Source organism: Schistocerca gregaria, chromosome 3, assembly GCF_023897955.1.
Source record: "Schistocerca gregaria isolate iqSchGreg1 chromosome 3, iqSchGreg1.2, whole genome shotgun sequence".
Classification (NCBI taxonomy): Eukaryota; Metazoa; Arthropoda; class Insecta; order Orthoptera; family Acrididae; genus Schistocerca; species Schistocerca gregaria.
In genome coordinates this window covers 606859050-606879396 of record NC_064922.1, presented here as the reverse complement: position 1 = coordinate 606879396, position 20347 = coordinate 606859050, and the positions used below count along the sequence as shown (strand labels likewise).

At 40.3% G+C, this 20347-nt stretch overlaps 1 protein-coding gene across 1 annotated transcript in view; it reads left to right on the top strand.

Annotated features, from left to right (window-relative positions):
* The first annotated feature begins 2293 nt into the window (after window positions 1-2293).
* Window positions 2294-20347, top strand: part of LOC126354631 (UDP-glucosyltransferase 2-like) — a 50720-nt gene continuing 32666 nt past the window's right edge. The window contains exons 1-3 of the mRNA XM_050004401.1: window positions 2294-2369; window positions 13661-13849; window positions 16577-16755. Of these exons, the coding sequence (XP_049860358.1) occupies window positions 2364-2369; window positions 13661-13849; window positions 16577-16755 (374 nt within the window). The 5' untranslated portion in view covers window positions 2294-2363. The remainder of the gene's footprint in view (window positions 2370-13660; window positions 13850-16576; window positions 16756-20347) is intronic.

The following is a 20347-nucleotide window of genomic DNA, read 5'->3' as shown; positions in this document are numbered from 1 at the left end:
AGTGGACTCCTTACCTGTTAAGCGGAATACGGAAACCCACAGCCCGATGGCGCTAGTCGAGAACTGTGCAGGCTACACGATCGCAGAACTGCCTGAGCCACTGATTCAGGCCCTGCACTCGGCTCTGTGCGTAAGCATCACAGTCGGTCCTGTCGACGATGCTGCAGATGATAGCTCTGACTTCATCTTGCAACTAACACTAGAAGTCCTTACCATTTCAGCTAGCCGACCGAATCCAGAAAGAATCTCCTCTGATCCAAAGCGACAGAGAATCTCTTCTCATCCGAAGCGACACACACTGTTGGCACCTACATGAGCCACCACACTGCGGCACCCTGTGTTCTTAATGTCATCTGGAAGCACCCTTTCCACATCTGGACTCCTTCCCCTTCTTGGCAGACATATCCCTAAGGGACCCCATTAAGCGCCTAACGTTGGAGCTCCGAACTACTAGCAAACCCAACCTCTGTTTATGCCCAGACCTTGCGGGTCAAGAGGTTTCCTCTGGGACAGTTGGAGCATCTGCATCTCGCTCAGGGAAATAGTCAGTCACAGATAGCGCCTGAAACCTGTTCTTCGGACGAACGAGGGCGACCTTCCGTTCGGACTCATGGATAGTCTTTCGCTGCTTGTCAGTCCCTGGAACGACCTCCCACACGATCACGGGTGAGGGGTCAGTCTTAGCGCAGGCAGTAACCGGGCGGCCACAGCAGTGGACCGAATGAAGGGCATGTGGGGTGTAAAGAGAACGTTATGCCCTGTCTGTTGTACAGAAAATATCTAACAGGAAGCAGCTTTGCGTTATAATACATAATCCAGCCATAAAGGCTGTATCGTTACACTTTGTCTTTCCACTCATCCACTCACTCGCTCATTCACAACAACAACGATACTGTCAAACATGCAGTTGTCTTTTACATGAAGATGATACAACCTATCTATAATGCAACTTATTTGTGGGCGATGGTATAGAGCAGTACTAAACATTTCATTTATCGTCTTTACAACTTTATACCACACGTATTTTTGTTCATGTGATAATCTTCTTACACCGTCTTTAATGAAACTTAGAACTCTAGCGGTGTCAAGTCTGGGGAGCAGTTTTTGAGGAAACCTCGAGATGAGATGTTCCACCGTGCTGCTGGTAGTAAACCGTCCCCTCTAGGTTATCTTAATCCATCTGTGGAATTAAAATGTTTACTGACGATAGCCATTTTAACTCTGCGCTACGCTGGTGCTCCCGGTGCTGGGATGTGGTACTGATGCACTACGTGAATCAGTTTTGAGGTTATTTGCTACAAAATATCTACCGATTCTGCATGTTACCTCAATAAATTTCTACAACATTCCAAAGTTGTAAAGTCCTATTTGACTCACCCTGGATAATTAAGGTGGGGACGAACGATGATGTCTTCAGTGCGAAGGCACACCAAGGTCCAAATCTTATGGGAACCGGCGAGAAGCCTCGTGTAATGACGGTAATGGGATAAGGCGATTACATCGGTAGCGTGTGGTTATGTCGAGAATTTGTGTCTGACGGGAATCTGCTGCGACGAGGACTGTGTCTGGATGGCGCAGTGACCAGCTCATGCAAAGTAAGCAGGAGACCCGGGGTCGAATCGCGGTGCGGTACAAACCTTCAACTTACGCCATTGATTTAAAACAATGGCTACTCGCAGCCTCTAATTCCGTTGTGCCTTGTGCTGAACAGCAGTAAATTCTTCCTTGAAGGTGAGACTCTGCAATAGATATAATGCAGATCCACAAGAAACTGGCTATAAGCCAGTAACGAACAACATTTCGCCATTTAGTACACTGCGCAATACAAGGCTGAAAGTTGTATCTTATACTAGCTGGAGGCCTGGTTCACGCGCGCTGTGTGTTTAGTTTCCACCTTTGCATTATTTGCTTTCCATTATGTCATGTGGTTACTTCTCGTACTATCGTCGTAACTCCATTTGTAAATATAACGAATAAAAAGCAGTTATTTGAAATTTTTCCTTTGGGAAGCCAACAACGTTCTTACAGCAGCCGAGAGGAAACAGGAAACCTATTAACACACAGGAACATCCGCATGCCGGATAAAAGACTTTAAAGCACAAATTTTCGACCGTCTCATAAGTTCAGAATGGCACATTATAGACGCTGTGCCTTTTATAGTCACCTTATACGACGCAAAACATCAAAAGGTAGTAATCTGACAAGGATTTTGCCGCATCATATGGACCGATAAAATGTTAGCCGCTATCGCCGGTTATGCCGTAGGCATTATATAACACAGCAGAAGCTGTGAGCGGTCGTCAGTAGATGTGCCACGCTGTTCCTTTAGAAGTGTTGGTGTGCAACCGGGCAATCTAAACGCAATGAAGGTATGTTCGTGTTATTATACTGTCGTTTTTCTTCCTGTCTCATAATACACTTCATTTTATTTGATCGCAGAAAATTTGCGTTTCAATACTATTGTTTACAATACAATACCACAAAAGTGACTCATTGTTCGCGTTGAGTTATTTTTTCGAGAATGTAATACATTATGTATTGTCTCAAATGGTCGATCCGGGACTGCGCCAACAACATAGTGCGCCCCGCAAAGTCTTACAGCAACCATACCGGCGGCCTGTTTTGCCTTATTGTTGCAGACGCTAGAGACATGATCGATATAAAATGTATTCATTAGCATGTGGCGGTATCTTTATCAGACATTTTAGTTATTTACCTATTTTTGCATTCATACACGGAAGGAGTGTCGTGAATAAATAAGGCGGTTTGAAGGCATTCATCTCACATGCAGAAGGCATTCAATGTTTTCCTCTCGGGCTCTGAATTCCAGAATTACATTACACTAAATTCCTTCCCTTACTTGTGACTAAGGTTCTCGGTTTTCCTGCCTTGGTTGTAACGCATCTGCTAGAACTTGAAATCCTCTGTCGAATATTGCCAACTGGGGCTCCCTCTGGTCCGCTTTGATTCTGCAGCTGGTCGTTAGTTGAACAGCGCACTCTAATTACAAAATAAATAGTCTAAACAAATTATAGCTTAGCTACGGGACAATACTACGTTCTAGGAACTTGATTTCAACAATTAACGCAATCTTGAGAAACAAGAGAAATTTGTTCAGTTGTATTAATTATTCAGCAATAGACATCTTCATGGCAATTTACAGAGAACATACTTCACGAAAGCTCATTACCGGTTATGTATATGAAAAGTTAAATTGACTAATAAACAAACTTTGAAATATATGTAAGCAATAAACCATTACTACAATGACAAGTACATGGAGCTTTGTTCCTTTCTGTCTGTAATCCGTAACACAATACATGAAAAATATCATAGATTTTTCAGGTGTGTTTTGTCAGTATCTTGACGTAAGGACCTATGCAGAGAATTGCATTTCGATTGATTTCTGTATGAAATCACTGCGCTCATCCTTACTCGGTACGTCAACACCCCAAAACTTCATGCTCTGATACTACTAAACTAACAACGTTTTGTGTTCTACGTGTTTGGGTTTTAGTTGACCTCTGTATGATCGTTCTCCTATCTGATATCGAAAAAATTGTTGTTCTCAGTGTCATTTTCATCGAGAGTAGTGATTACCGACATGTCACTTGTTTAAGAAAGTACTGTAAGACTGCATTTCTATGGTGATTGAGGCAAGTGCGAATAAACGACTAGATGCGTCAAAAGGTGTGTTGTAAGTAAAATTTGCGACTGTAAAAGGTCGCTAATATGCTACCAGCCTTTACAAAATAGTTATTAGCGCAATATTTCTCTGTTTTAAGACGAATTTGAATTTAGAGAATCATTAAAATTTCTGTGCCGGAACGAATAAATCGATTGCCTAGTATTTTTATATATGTAAAGTCTTAATATTAAATAAGCGTTACGAACACAAATTCCATGAGTGGAAGTGCTTATGTAGGTGAATAAGAAAATAGAAATACGGGTGACGTATAGTGAACAGCGCAATGGAAAGCATCACTGTAGACAAGATAGACACAAAGCTAACACCCACCACAGTAGTACAAGTTTACATGTCTATTAACTCCGTAGTTGATGAAGAGATTAAAGAACGTATGATGAGATAAAGGAAAATGTTCACATCTCTAAGGGAGAGGAAAATTTAACTGTGATGCGAGATTGGAGTTGAATAACATGAAAAGAAAGAGAAGCCAAGAACATGGAGAAATGAGTCAGTAATGAAATGAGAAGACACCTTGCGTAATTTTACACAGACCACAATTTTGCAAACACTTTGTTTAAGCGTCACGAAATAATGTTGTATACCTGGAATACGCCTGAAAACTCTGGAACTTTTCAAATAGATAAGGGGATGATAAAGAATTCTAAGGCCATTTTTAAACTACAAAACATTTTCATGGGCAGATGAGCACCCTGTACATAAGTTGTTGGTTATGAACGATAAATTAAGCTAAGGAAATGGAACCTGGATGTATTGAAAAGACTGTGGTTGTTGTAAGATTGAAAGGGAGTCTTGGGCAAAGGTTGACTGAAACCGGAGAAAGGGACAGAGTACGAACTGGGAGATGAAGTGGTGAAGAAAGAGAGGATCAAATTGGTAAAACCAAGTAATACAGGAAAAAATCATTGGTAAGACGTTAGGTGCTGAATTGACGAAACATAAATATTCATCAGTTCATCCTGGGATAAGAGAGTACATACTTCTAAAAATGAGACTGGAACAAAGTACAAAATGGTGATGCAGGACTGATTAGAGAAGAAACACAAAACAGTTAAAGCATGCTTAACTATGGGAATGGTAAATACCGCCTGAGGGATAATTAAAGATACTTTTGAAGAAATGAACAGGAACCATATGTATATGAAGGGGTCGGATGGCTAAGAAATGTGGAAACAATGTAATCTTCAACTGTAGATTGAAGTCTCACTTGAACCATTCTTGCATAACAGGTGTAAAACTGAACATAGGTCCATATAGAGAGTTGCTGAATGAATCACTTTCGGCCCTCTTGAAGGCTATGTGTGAAGGCTACCATGACTACCGTAGTAGAATCATATTTCAAAACTGGCACAGAAATCAAAGAAATTCTATTCAAATATAAAGGATGTCAATGACATCAAAGTTAGTGTACTTACAATGAATCTCCCTACGCTCCATACGTGAATAGATTGAGATGGCCATCCCTAATCTCGGAGTTTCAAAGCTGACAATCTGCACCATTGTCTGCAGAACTGATCCGGGCCCTCTAGCCTATAATAGAAGACTTGAACCAGAGACTTCTAAGGTTGTGTTACAGACTAGGCAGTAGATCTGGACCTCCGCCATAGGATTCATACATTTACGGTTTGCTTATATGCGTCAAGGGTCCACTACACATCATACGCTGCTACCAATATAGTTCATTGCGTATGGACTGCACGCAGAGGTTTTTTACCTTAGGTGAATTTCCAACCAATTCAGAAGTAGAAAGCTGCATGAGAGATCAAAGTATGAGGCTATTATGAAAACAAACAGACTAAACAATTATAATTCTTTTCATCCGCTTCGGAGGTATTCGGAACAATGATCTAGAGTTGAAAGTAGCCCTAAAATAGAAGTGAAGCTCGTAAAATACTAGGTAGCAATTGCTGGCTAAAATCCGGTACTGAGAGAGTGATATTCTTGGGAAAATTCTAAGTGTATATAGAAAAGATAGGCTAATGGGATGTCGATGTTAGTGTATTTGGCGCAGCAGAAAATAAACTCAGCTCCACTGGGACAGAAACTGAAGCTAAATGCGACATTGTATGGACAAGACCAATTGTCAATCGTTGACTTAAACCGGATATTTCTATCGACCACAGAAAATCTTTGTTCGCAAGTACGAATGTTTCCCAACGACGGCGCTATAATTGGAGAGGATTTCGATAATCCTGCAAGCCACTGGGTAAATTAGAGTTTTGTAAACTGAGAATGTGACAGACATCCTGCAAACCAGTACCAAATAGATTCTCTGAAAACTATCCAGAACAGATAGTTCTGGAGTCCCCTCATCATGGAAACAAATTATACATACCAAGGTTGAAAGATTTGGATATTTAGTAAGTTATGTAAAGAGGCAGTCGTGTCACATCTCACTGAGGAACCCAAAAACATTTACCTCAGGGTAGGAGTGAGATGAAAAGTATGGCTTAAACTCAAAAGAATAATTGACTAAGCACGGATAGATATGTTCCTAACAGGATAGTTCAGGATGGGAGGGGCGCTCCGTGGTTTTCGGTCCCTGTATAGGCACTTTTAAAGAAACGGCAACTTCTTGCATAATAGGTGTAAAACTAAACATTGATCCATATAGAGAGATGCTGAATGAATCACTTTTGGCCGTCATGGAGACAATGGGTGAAGAAAATTGGAAATCTGTGGAAAGTTCCTATGGGACCAAACTGCTGGGGTCATCGGTCCCTAAACCTAAGCACTACTTAATCTAACTTAAAGTAACTTACGCTAAGGATAACGCACATTCCAATGCCATATGGAGGACTCGAACCTCCGACGGGGGGAGCCGCGCTAACCGTGGCAAGGCGCCCTAAGACCGCGCGGATACCGCGCGCGGCTATGTGCTTCAATAACTAGTAGAACCGTATTGAAAAAAGTAACACAGAAATCAAAGAAATTCTATTCAAATGTAAAGGATGTAAATGGCATCAAATTTAGTGTACTTACAAGTTATTCTTCCAGCGCTCCATACGGAATGGAACAGAAACAGGAAGAAACTCTAATAACTGGTACAATGGGGCGTATAGATGTGGACGTAGATGGATGGCGTAGTAATTAAAAGTGAGGGTAAGCTGAGAGGTAAATTGTTTGCCCACCATGCACCGGGGCCGGGTTGGAGATTTTGTCCGCCCGTGGACTGGCCGTTGTGCCGTCCTCATCGTCCAGTCATCATGCTCATCAACGAGCAAGTCTCCCAATGTGGCGTCGACTGAAACAAAACTTGCAACCCGCGGCCGCACTTCCCTTGGGTGGGGCCTTCTGCTGAACAAGGCCACACGAACATTTCATTTATTTTCACTGGACTCCATTTCTCAAATGTTCGTTTACTACGGAAGACACAGATGTAGTACCCCAGTTTAATCTTGAATCACTCCAAAGATGATGAATAGTATATTAGTGTCCCTGGCGTTGACAAACTGTTAAAATTGCAAAAATTAAACAAGAGTCCTGGAGCGAGTGGGATTTCTGTCGACAAAGAATTTTCAGCTAACTCCAGTTTTGACCATAATACATTGTAGATCTCTTGAACAAAACACTATGCCCAGAGACGGAATAAAGCACTTGTCAAAAAATGGTTCAAATGGCTCTGAGGACTATGGGACTCAACTGCTGTGGTCATTAGTCCCCTAGAACTTAGAACTACTTAAACCTAACTAACCTAAGGACATCACACACATCCATGCCCGAGGCAGGATTCGAACCTGCGACCGTAGCAGTCGCACGGTTCCGGACTGCGCGCCTAGAACCGCGAGACCACCGCGGCCGGCTAAAGCACTTGTCACACCAGTAAACAAGAAGGATAAAATAAATGATGCACAAAACTTAAGTCCAACCTCATTGACGTCTATGTGTTGACGAATTCTGGAAGATATTCGTTGTTCAAATATAATGAAGTATTTCCGAAAGAATGGCCTCCTGTCTGCCAAGCAGCATGGACGGCGAAAACATGGCCATCGGGAATCCAAGTTCCGCTTTTCTCACACAGCATCCTGAAAGCCATTTATCAAGGAAATCACATAGCTGATAAAGTATTTCTAGACTTGCGAAAAGTATTTGACTCTGCATCACAACATCGGTTGTTAACTCTATGGTGGACATCTCCACCGCAGTGCAACTTCTATTGTCACTTCTTTAACGTTTTCAATTAGTCCCGTTGCTGCAAATACTTGCAATCCACTCCATCGGATACTCCCTACTGGTACTGTGCTCTGCGAACATTTGTTGTGATTGTAAACGCCAAAGAAGCAGTCATTACCTTCTGTCCACTGCAGTCGGCATGTACATCACAGGATTAACCAAAATACTATTGTACGTGATATCAGCCAATATTTGTGACAGGGTTGATAATTTCCTAGTAGGCAGGTCGTTATCTTCTATATCGAAACATTTTCGGAAGCAACTTCAGCTGAGTCGCAGGAAAGTGTGTTGAAATTCTTGTTGTTCACTTTGCACATTAACGACGATGCTGACAATATTACTAGCAACCTGACCATAGCAATATTTCTATACAACAATTTATAGGTATATGAAGTGGAATGATTACATAAGCTCAACAGTACGTGATTCAGGTGTCAGACTTCGGTTCATAGTAAAATGCATCCCATCTACAAAGGAGACTGACTAAAAATCACTTGTGCGGCCCATTTTACCATACAGACAAAATATGTGGAGCCTGTGTCAGACAGGATTCACAGGAGGTACTGGAGGTATACACGGAAGAGTGACACGAATGGTCAGAGCTTTAATTGTCTCACTTTAGAGTGTAGCGGAATTATTGAATAACCTGAATGGGCAGACTTTTCAAGAAAGATGTGAATTATGCCTTGAAAACCTAGTTATAGAATTTCGCAAACCAGTAGTAGATGAAGAATGTTCTTCATATACCTACGAAGCTCACTAGAAGGGATCAAAAAGACAAAATAAGGATAATTACAGTACACACAGAAGCATATAATAAATTGTTGTTCTTCCAACGCTCATCCGCGAGTGGAACAGGAAGAAACTATGAAATATGATACTGTGCTGAGTACCATCCACCATATGCTTGACAGTGGTTTTGCAGAGTGTGTAAATGGATGTAGAGAGGTAGCTGCCTGCAGCAGGATGTCGCACGCTTCCTTTTCACCAGAGATAAGAAACATATTGATTCATTGACAAGCAATATATGCTGAAAAAATGAAACTTCCCACTACGCTTGAGGGGCACGTGTAACACAAACAAATATATACCACCAAATACAACTTGGAGTCACAAGACATTATGAAATAATTAATGTACTATTCATAATCAACATAGTGAAGCACTGATGTATGCAGGGTATTTCTTTAATTTCCTTGCTTCATTGAAAAAAATAATTAGTTGTTTGCTTTAATTTATTTAGTTACTTATTAGCTCCATTACCTTCGTGTAGTTAAAGCCTAACTTACTAAAGCTGATATTTCATGGTTAACCTTCAGTATTTTTGGTATTAGCAATCGTTCAAAACTGCAATGAGTACCGCTATAGCTTTTACAGCATTTCAAACCAAACGTATTTCCTTTATTAAAGTTTAAAGGGGAAATAGTGAAAAAGTCAAAATTGTGAAACGTAGCTGATTGATCTGTTACTGAGACACATTATAAGGTCTTACCTTTTAAAAATTGGATCATTACAGGAGCAAAGGTTACAGTGGCTGTCTGCAGATATCATTTTCGACAGTATGAAGCACACGTTCTCTGTGCATGAGTACTCAGATTTTTCATAGTATTGTTGCTTCTTTCTTGTTTGATGGTGATTGAAACTGCCTGTCAAATTACATGACTGCAGTGTGATTTGCCTTACAACTGAGAGGTATTGAGGAGTCTTATTTTTATTCGTTTGGCTCACATGCAGTTTACAAATACAGGTATATAACATAACATAAGGCACAAGTACATAACAGGACGATGAAAATACAAAACTACATATAAAACTAACTAAATGTCAATATCTAAGTTCCTAAACTACATAAGAGCCGTATCATCAGCTTTCATGAGGTCGCTCCAAGTCCCCTGATAGGAACGCAAGGGACATTCATCTATAATGTACTTGATTCTCTGGTTCAGAGCCCTACGGTCACAAACCAGAGACTCTGTAGCACTCCATTTCTAAAGACAGTCCATGCCCAGTATGAGCTCTCTTCAATTTGACCCTTAGTTTCCTGTCCAGCTACATTCGTGCAATATCACATTTATACTTTCGGAACCAATCACGCCCTTCAGGATTTTCAGTAAGTTGACAGCTCTGGTCCCACAGGTCTCTCGCCCCAGTATATCTGGCATCTAGCTGTTCTGCTTGCCGTAATGGTGGGCCTTTTGAACGGAGTCTGTTGCGTCGTAGACTTGGTATGTCTTCCTGTATGGGTAATTTCAGGTTCTCCTGTAGCTTGCAGTATTCCCTGAGCAAGGCCTCGCTTCTGCGGATTGCTGGTGGATAGAAGCTGTTTAGCACAGGAAGCCAATAAATTGGTGTTGGTCGAGTTGCCCCAGTTATTGACAGCATAGTGTGGTTCACCTGAAGGTCAATCAAGTTAGTGTGGCAGCTGTTTTGCCACACTGGGGAACAATACCAGGCCATTGAGAAAACCAGCGCAATGGATGATGTGCGCAAGGTATCTGTTGAAGCTCCTCATTTCATTCTACACAATTTTTGAGTAGCATAGTTACGGGTTTCTATCTTGGCAACAATATTTTCAACATGTTTTCTGAATGAAAGGGTGCTGTCAAGGGTGACACCGAGGTACTTACGGTGCTCCTTATGCAAAGAATGTTTCTGTTAAGTTTCACTCTGAGCTCCACATTAGCTTGTTTGTTTGTGAGGTGGAATGAACATTGTTCAGTTTTACATGTAGTAGGTTTAACTCAGCACTTTCTAAAATATGAGATCATAACAGCTAGATCTTCTGTGAGAATTGTCTCCACTCGTCCAAGATCCTTGGTTCTACAAGAAAGGGCGATATCGTTCGCAGAGCACAATTTTGTTGACTTGGTATTGGGGAGATACGAGTCGAATAATTGGGGGCCTAAGATGGAGCCCTGTGGTAGACTATTACTTAATTTCCTCTCCTTGCTCGTATTTTCTGGCAGGAAAACACGGAAATATTTACTGTTCATCATGGTGCTGATGAGAGTAACAGTTTTTAGTAATTTGTATGTCATATCTTCTCTCCAGACTGTGTCATATGCCGCAGTTAGGTTTACGAGCGTGACAGATATCTTCCCGCTTTCTCGGAAATCAGCTTCTATACAAGTTGTTAGGGCCAGTATCTGACTGCAGCAACTTGTCTGTGGAATGAAACCCGCTTGCTCAGCTGGGATATAGTCCCGAATGAAGCTGCTAATTCTGTTACAGATGACTCTCTCCAAGAGTTTATAAGTACAGCTCAAAAGGGAAAATGATCTGAAACTTTGAGGGTGGTCAGCTGATTTACCTGTTTGTATATTTTTGGTCTTTTTAGCTCGTTGGGAAATGATCAACTATCTACGATCTTGGAGAAGAAGCGGACCAGCCATTTTTTCACCATTACCCACGTTTATCAGAAATTCCGGGTTTATATTATACAGACCAAGTGCTTTACCGTGTTTCTTTCGTTTCAAGATCTTATCCAATTCAGCCAGTGAAAACGGTGAAGAGAAATTGGATTATATGGTACATTGAGCTTTTAAAGAGGTGAGTTCTCGTTTTATTTTTGAAGTATGTTGTTGGTCATAAGACAATCTAGATGTTTCAACTATGTGACTTTCTAAATGGTTCAAATGGCTCTGAGCACTATGGGACTTAACATCTGAGATCATCAGTCCCCTAGAACTTAGAACTACTTAAACCTAACTAACCTAAGGACATCACACACATCCATGCCCACGGTGGGATTCGAACCTGCAACCGCCTAGAACCGCTCGGCCACACTGGACGGCCATGCCTTTCTACTTGAATGTCTAAAGTTTACATTGTCTATCATCTCACACCATCGTATTCTTCTAGCAGCGTCAAGGCTTTGGAAGAGGTCGTGTGCAATATAGCTGACGACAGTTTCACTATATTGTTTATAAAGTTGTTCACAATGTTTATTCTAGTCTGGTATATATTACTTTCCGTACCCAATAAGGATAAACTTCTCTGCAGTAGTAAGAACATCCCGCTGAATCGATGGTAGTTTTTAGGTTCTGGTGGAATGAAACAGATATATGTATCTAGGTGGTCAGTAAAACTCCTCCAGTCAGAGATCTCGCTATTGGGACTGAGGGCCCCATATCGAAGATCTCTGGCCAGTGCTGCCTGTGTAGGAAATTAGGTATTACTTTTCTGGATATAGGCACTGGGTGCCCTCTGCAGTCCCAGGACACAAAGCAGAGATGCATAATGTAATCTCTTCGGCAAGTGGCCGTTCTGAAAGTTCCCAAATCCTTGGCATTATAAACCCGGTATAGATTTTAATTTTCATCCCAGTCATTGAGCGCAATACCACACTCATTGTCACCTGCATAGTTCCCGTGACCGCCGTGACTATTAAAATCCCCAGCATTAATCAATGGGTGGACAGTAGTTGGCAGAACATCCAGTGGCCACAGCACATTTGGTGGCTTGTAAATATTGTTTATAATGGTACCCTCCACTTGTGTAGAGACATAATGGATCTAATTTTCTGTATTTGTGGAAATGAGACGAGCATGCTAGATGTTTTTCCTTACATAGATGGCAACACTTTACGAACTGTGATATGTAGCGCCCATAATATCGTAGCCATGGATCCTACCTCTTTTAGGCTGGGCTTCCATAGTCGAAGCATGTGTTTCCTGGATTAGAAGTACGTCAAAATAATTATCTAGAACTCGCTTTTAGCTCGGGTAATGGTTTCTACGTTAAATAGCATACTCGTATTGAAGGACCAAGTCTTTTAATCAGACAATCCTGAAAGGCCCACTTTTTAATGCTTTTTGAGTTTAATTTGTCTGTATGTTTGTAGTCAGGAAATCCAATATCTAGTGTCGCTGCCCATTCGTTCTAGCTCATTTAGCATTACATGTAGTATTCCATTACGGACGCGAGCTATTTGAGGAGTTATTATCTAGTACGATGGCTCACCATGAACATTGATATTCACTGAGGGCGATAACTTCAAACACACTCTTCCGCGCAAACCACAGAAACTGTGCTTTGGTGACGAAGGCGAGTGCTTTTGGATGATATGAAACCATCAAAAAATTCAGTAACATCTTAAATTAATTATCAAAACTTTTGAAACTGAGAAGTGCCTCTCAAAATCAGCGGCTCAGCTGCGTAATTATGGCTTCGGGCAATGCACGTTCACAAACAGCATCAGGAAATTCGGAATTTCTAGTGGAAGTTATTACGATAATTCCTTACGGTCAGGATTTCTCAAGCACATATCAACACATCTTTCCACGAGTCGTGAAAGTGCTTGCCTCTCTAAGATTTACTCAGTTCTGAACTGACTGAAAACCCAGGTAACCGTATGAAAACTCATTCTACGCTGAATGGCGTGGAGAAACAGTGTGTGGATGTAACACGATTTTGTGGTCTGTAGCTATCATAATTTTTTGTAGCCAATGAGTAGTTAGTTTTGCGACCTACTTATAACCGCACAAACTCTTCCTTGACACTGAATACATATGCTCAGCAACACGGGTCAGTATACGGATTTCATGGAGCTCTATTTTCGTATCACTACCTGTGACTGTCTCCTGATAGGAATATTTCAGCTATTGTAACGTGCTTTCTAGCATCTGACGTCAATATACGTGCGAATGTTATTTTTCGGGCACTCCCGATATCTATAAAGCCACAAAACTGTCATTTTCTAATTTAGGATAGATATTGGACAACTTAATATGTAAAGTATAACTGAACGGATTTTCTTTTCCCACTTTCTCTTGAATCTAGTACTACGTGCGGGAAGCCACGGTCAGCCTGCTGCTTCTACTGCTTCTAGTTCATTCGTGTGCATGCGCAAGAATTCTGGGTATCAACCCGACGCCGTCCATCAGTCACCAGCTGCCATTTCTTATAATCATGCGAGCTCTCGCAGAAAGGGGGCATCAAGTCACTATCATCACCACCGATCCTATCAAGGTAATAATGCATAGTGTTACTGTTTAAAATTGTGTTGCTTCACCCGCCCATCTTACTACCTTCCCACAATGCTTTTGGCGCCACAATTGCAAACTACAATGTGAGGAACATTCGCAGCAGTCAAATTCTTTGAATACAGAACTCAATGTGATACCGTGTATCATGAGGAGATTCAGATAGGTGTCTAGCTGACTCTTTTCAGATACTTTGATACCGACAGCTTCAACTTAACATTCACGGCGGCGGAATTTTTTCACTCTTTGGCTGTAATGACGAGAGAGGTTGCTATGATCGCTCAACATTTTTGGCACTGAAACTGATTTTTATTATTTTTTACCGGTCCTGTATTCTGCAGCAATTCTCTGCATCATCAATATTTTTTCTCGTTAGAACGAAAAGTTTAAAAATCTAAGCAAAGTCTTGCGTCCAGTAACTGCTTCACAGTTTCTGCTTATTGCTTTACAGTAACACTTTAAGCGTGCCCATCTTAAATATATAAATGTCATTAATTGACGTGTAGGAGTGAACTGTAAATTCTGATTTTCACGCTGTAGATACACTCATTACATCTACAACTGTCAATAGTTTTTACATTCAAAGTGTAGCCTATTTCATTTAGCTCTATAATATCATTTTATGGCAGCTTCTGTGTAGTACTTCAAAAGTGTGTAAGTACTTGTATATAAATATTTTTAAAACGTACTACACATTACAATATATTAAAAATTCTGTAAATTTATAAAAGAAAGTTATAGAGGAAAGTACTGTTTCTTAAAAACGCATCTATCTTGACGTTTGTTATTAGGTGAATTATCAGACTCTCTTGACTTCCCATAACTTTTATCGTCCGTACGACGTGTAATATATTTTGCAGTTGTAGTTTTATGCTAAAAAAGCTTAAGACAGTCATATTTATTCATCTGTTCCAGTTTTAACAACTTTTCTTGTAGAAATACTGGGTGCAGAACAGAATTTGAAGGGAGATCTGTAAGTAAAAAGATTTTCATTGACTATATTTTTTCCCACTTATTGCGGAGGCGAATATTCCAAAGAGTGGTGAATGTCTCTTACGACTGATTTATGTTATTAGTTACATTTCATTCAAAATTCTGTTCAGTACCCAGGACTTGTAACATGACGGTCATTACAGTGTATGACAATTTCTCACACGACCTTGCTCTTGTTTTGTTCTTTTCACAGCAGGGACTCGACTTTTCGCAAATTCTCGCAGGTATGGTTGAACTCATTTGTATGCGTGAGATGGAACGTCAGTCAGGTCCCCCCACACCATTTTGACAGTATACTTACGGAGATGTAGTACGTCGGATCGTTGAGTAACAGATTCGTGTTGCCACACACATTTTTTATTTAGAATATGTCGACATCTGAAAATGTGTATCTTCTCTTAGCAGAGTGTAGTGTTTCCCCACGTTTAGAATGTTTGTCGTTGTTTTCCAAACAGTGTCAGGTAATTATGTAATACGTTGTCTGTGATTTGCAACTCCTTCTTTTATGGACATATCAGCATTGTTTCTCTGTCAGAACGAAGTATATACCTTGTAAATCATCTTAAACACTCCAGACTCTTTTCGCAGGTGACTAAATGTCGAACAGATTCTGTATATACTGGGCCTATAAGTGTGCAGGCTGTCGTGGCCCGTCGTCATTGACGACACGATCTTCTGAGTCGTCCGGCTTCGTCGTATTACTCATCAAACGTCTTCACTGCTTGACGTTTCCATCCCTAGGATGGGGTCCTCTTCAGGATACAGTGTCCTAGGATGAGCTGCGTTTAGCCATTTACAGTCGAGAGGCCGTAAGAATGTCCCTGACAGCTCGTAGCACTGTTGCCAGCTTTCAACTACGAAGAACTAACGTCTACTGGTGAAAACAGTATCCGTCTATAGAACTGCGACAACACCAAGTCGTTGCCATAGAGATGTTTACAAAATCGTTACTGGGTGAGGTAGGATCACGAAACTTTCTCGCCCAACCCACTGCAGCTGTCAATAATCAGCTTACGCCGACTCAGCGATAGGGAAACCAGTGTAATCGGAAAGAAGTTGCCAGCGGAGAGACAGACACGTCGATCAGTGAAAAAGTTTGAGGTAAATATGACACAGCCTAACGACTCAGTAGATTTTACCCTAAACTATCAGTTACTTTTGTGGTTTACTGTGCCCCTGGATCAGTTGCTAGTTTTGAGAACAAGTGGTAACATATGCCTTCGCCTGTTTTGTTTGTTTGCTCGATAGTACACTGTTGTTAGGTTGGGCTGGTAACATCTGTTTCGAGTTTTACAGCTATGCAGTTCAAGTTCAAAATTAACTGTGCAAGTAGGAATTGACAGAATTCGGTCTACCACGAAGTTGAATGAAGCAGTTTCATGGGGAACTGGGTGCCCTGCTGTAGTCTGAATGAAACATTCTGTGAGTATGCTGTTCCTGTGTATTTCAACTGATAAATTCATATCTTGATAATTTTTCTTATCCACGAAGATAATTGTTCAGAAATGTTTAATGGAAGTGGTAGTTACAATTTACTGAAAAATATAAAAATATGCATAATTAATCATGTCACCAGATATACAGTATAGTCATTGTTGAATTAACAAGAAACACATTCGAATAATCCTAGCAAGTGCTCTAAAACATTAAGCTGAAACTTTCTTTTACATTCAAGTTTTGGAGAGGAAAAATTAACAATATATTCTGTTACCTGTTTCAGGACCCGCCTCCAAACATGACTCAGATAGACATGTCGTTCATGTACGACATGTGGAAAGAAGATATCGATTTCTTAAAAAATTCTCTCATATCCAAATCAGAACTGATGGTCATTATTGAAGAGCATGTTAAGAAGGCGTGTGATGCCCAACTAAAAATTCCAGGTCTGAAAGAACTTCAGTAAGTACTATTTATAACGTTTCCCATCGTATACTGAGATGATGTTTAAAAGAAACTTCGTCACCTCGTAATTAATATGGAGAACACGGTTCTGGACCACTTTTTCTGTTGCACATAGTACAAATTAAAGCGCTTTAGGTTTACACAAATTGTCCCTTTACCACGCATGGTCTCTTGACGCTCCACTGACTGCACGCTTCATCACATCGAACAAAGAACCCCGCAACACGTAAGTGCGTTGACATAATAGAGTATTTCAAGTCAGAAAAAATTATTGAAAAGGTTTTTATGAGTCTAAACTATGCACGACAGTTTAGGCTTGCAAGTAAGAATATTATGTCAAAGATATTTCACAGTGTTATCTAACATCCAGGTTTACCATTGGTGAAGTTATTGGAATTGGATCCCAATCATTACTCAGGTGGGCCTGAGGTATTAGCTGATGGGAACCACTGAAGTGTAAATATATACACATCATTATCACCTGTTTTCAGTTATTTCGTTCGAATTCGGTTGAAAGATTCGTCTGATACAAGAATTTCATGACAGTATGCCCAGACCGACAGCTTACTCGAACATCGCTCGTACGATTTTTGGTTTGGAACAATGGAAGATCATGCGCCTGCGAACGAAACAAAACTTAATCAGCTGTTATCGAAGTGAATAAGGTTGACGTACCGAACGCACTTACTGAAAGTGTAATCTTAAATTTTAGGCTGAACTATAGCTTTGGCTGCACGCTGGATAAGTTCATCCCATCACTCAGCAATTGATGTTACTTCAGAACAAAAGGAAACAAATTTCTCTTTTCTTGAATCAGAACCGAGTGGAAAATATTATTCCACAATTAAATGTTGTAAATGTAGCAAAATTATGTGCGGAGATACATTATCAAGTATTAAACATAAGTGGAGGTGGATGAGCACACCGGATTTTGCAGAGTGGTAATTAGATTTGGTAGATTCTCTTAGCTAACAACATCTACGCTCACAGGAAAAGAGAAAAGGGAAGAGAAAGAACTAGCTACGTGACATAGCCGAAAGTTGTTTCTACACTTTTCCGTCCTCTGCTGGAATACTGCTGCTCGTTATGGGATACTTACCAGCCAGGTAGGATTGACGGAGCACATCGAAAAAGTGCAGAGAAGGGCAGCTCGTATCGTGCTATCGCGCAGTAGAGGAGGGAGTGTCAGTGGTGTGATACGCGAGTTGGGGTGCCAGTCACCGAAACAAAGCCGTTTTTCTTTGCGGCGAGATATGTTTACGAAATATCAGTCACCAAATTTCTGTTCCGAATGCGAAAATATTTTGTTGTTACCCGCCTACGTAGGAAGAATTGATCATCATAATAAAATAACAGAAATCAGAGCTCGAACGGAAAGATTTAAGTGTTCCTTTTTCCCACGAACCATTCGAGAGTGCACTGGTAGAGTACTAGTATGAAAATGGGTCGATGAACCCTCTGCCAGGCAATTAAGCGAGTATTGCAGGGTAACCACGTAGATGAAGATGTGGATGTAAATGTAGAATGATGACGTCTATTCATATTTCGCGCCAGTTGCATAAGAGTGACGGTAGTGGCGCCACTCGAGGATGGAAGTCAGGTTTTCTTCAAGGATATAACGGTTGTGAGCGTTATTTAACTTTGAGAGCCGACTTGATGAATTTATGTTAGTCAACAATGTCTTTAAGACGACAAAGACGCCATTATAAACACGTCACTGAGTTTGAATGGCGTAAGAGAAACTTGATGTTCTTTTTGTGATATTGCAGAAAAACTCAGCAGGAATTTAACCACCTCACATTGATTCAAGAGAATTTATGTTCACAAGAAGACCGGGCTCGGCACAGCCACGTGGCACTACCGAGAGAGAGGACCATTGCGACTGGTGTGTGTCTCTGGCAAGAGATAAGATACTGAATCTGTAGCAGCAGTCGGAGCATCCGTTTACACCACAGTGACATAAAGAACTGTTACAAATCGATTACTTCAAGAACAGCTCACAGCCAGACTCCCTTAAACACGCATTCCTCTGTCCCGAGAACACTTTCATTTGCGACTTCAGGGTTGTTAAGGGAGAGCTCACTGGAAGGCAGGGTGGAAACCTGTTACATTTTCTGATGAACGCTGGTTCTGCCCCAGTGCCTGTGATGATCTTGTGTTGGTTAGAAGAACGCCAGTTGAAAGCCTGCCACCAATTTGTCTGCATGTTAGACACATTGGACCTACACTTAGAGTTATGGTCTGGGGTGCAAATTCATATGATGGCAGGAACACTCTTATGGTTATCGCAAGTACCTTGACTAGAAATTTGAACACCAGTCGGGTGATTCGACCTGCTGTGCAGCCACTCATGAACAGCTTTTAAGGGTTGTTTGCAACAGGATGAAGCTTACCCACGTGACGCTGTTGTAACCCAACACACTCTACAACGTGTCTAAATGTTACCTAGGCCAGCTCGATTACCAGATCCGTCTCCAGTAGTAAGTGGGTTCGTTGAGAGCAGTTAGCTATTTTTTATGCACAATCTTCTTATTGATGAATTAATTAAAATACTTGTATTAAATAAAACATTTATATTAAAATATACAATTTAATATAAATATTTCAGTTAATATAAATATTTTGGTTAATATTTACATTAATTTGTCGAAAACAAGCTGCACCCTATGTACTCACTTACTACTATATAAAGGGTGGTACACTGATCGTGACTGGGCCAAATATCTCATGAAATAAATGTCAAACGAAAAAACTACAAAGAACGAAACTTGTCTAGCATTAAAAATATTTGTTTACCTGAATATGTGTATATTACAGCATTTAATTTAAAATCTAGACTTAATTCTGTTTAAGGCAGAGGAGTGCCAAATCCTGGGATTCATTGCAATGTATTGTCTGTCAGGAAATAATACAACTTCACCTATGTCTCTTTGATATATTCTGTTTATTTTCTTGTAAATTCTGTAGTAAAAATGTTAACCAATTTGCGATTTCATGGATATCCACACCCACTCATGTTTAAAACTGTATAAAATTCCATTAAAAAATAACAAGTTGTCAAACTTCTTAACTTGAGGTAATAATTCACATGGTTTGTATGAAACACCTCGAATTCTTTATGATACTGTTTTTTGTGTTGTTTACATTCATACTATTCCAAATAACCTTTGAATAGTATCGATATCACCCTGAAATAATTCTACATATGAACCATTACCAAATGGATAGATTATTGCTGCATTAATATCTGTGTTCCAAACCGATTAATAACCAATCTTATGAACCAAAACTTAAAATAAATTTGTTTCGTATTTTGGTTTATTATAATCAATTTACAATCTCATATTCATCCAGATGTATTACTACTGGATCATTATTCATATTTGGGGAAAATAATTATGTAATACATTACCTTTTCCTTCTAGATCCCATAAGCTTTGATGACCAGAATTTTAATACGTATGTGTTCTTATTTTACTTGTAATTATAATATCAGGAGTATTACTGTCACAAACCAACTGAATAACAATACACTTTTGCTACACACAAAATGCTACAGCTGTTACTTCTAACAGATTTTTAGTTGTAC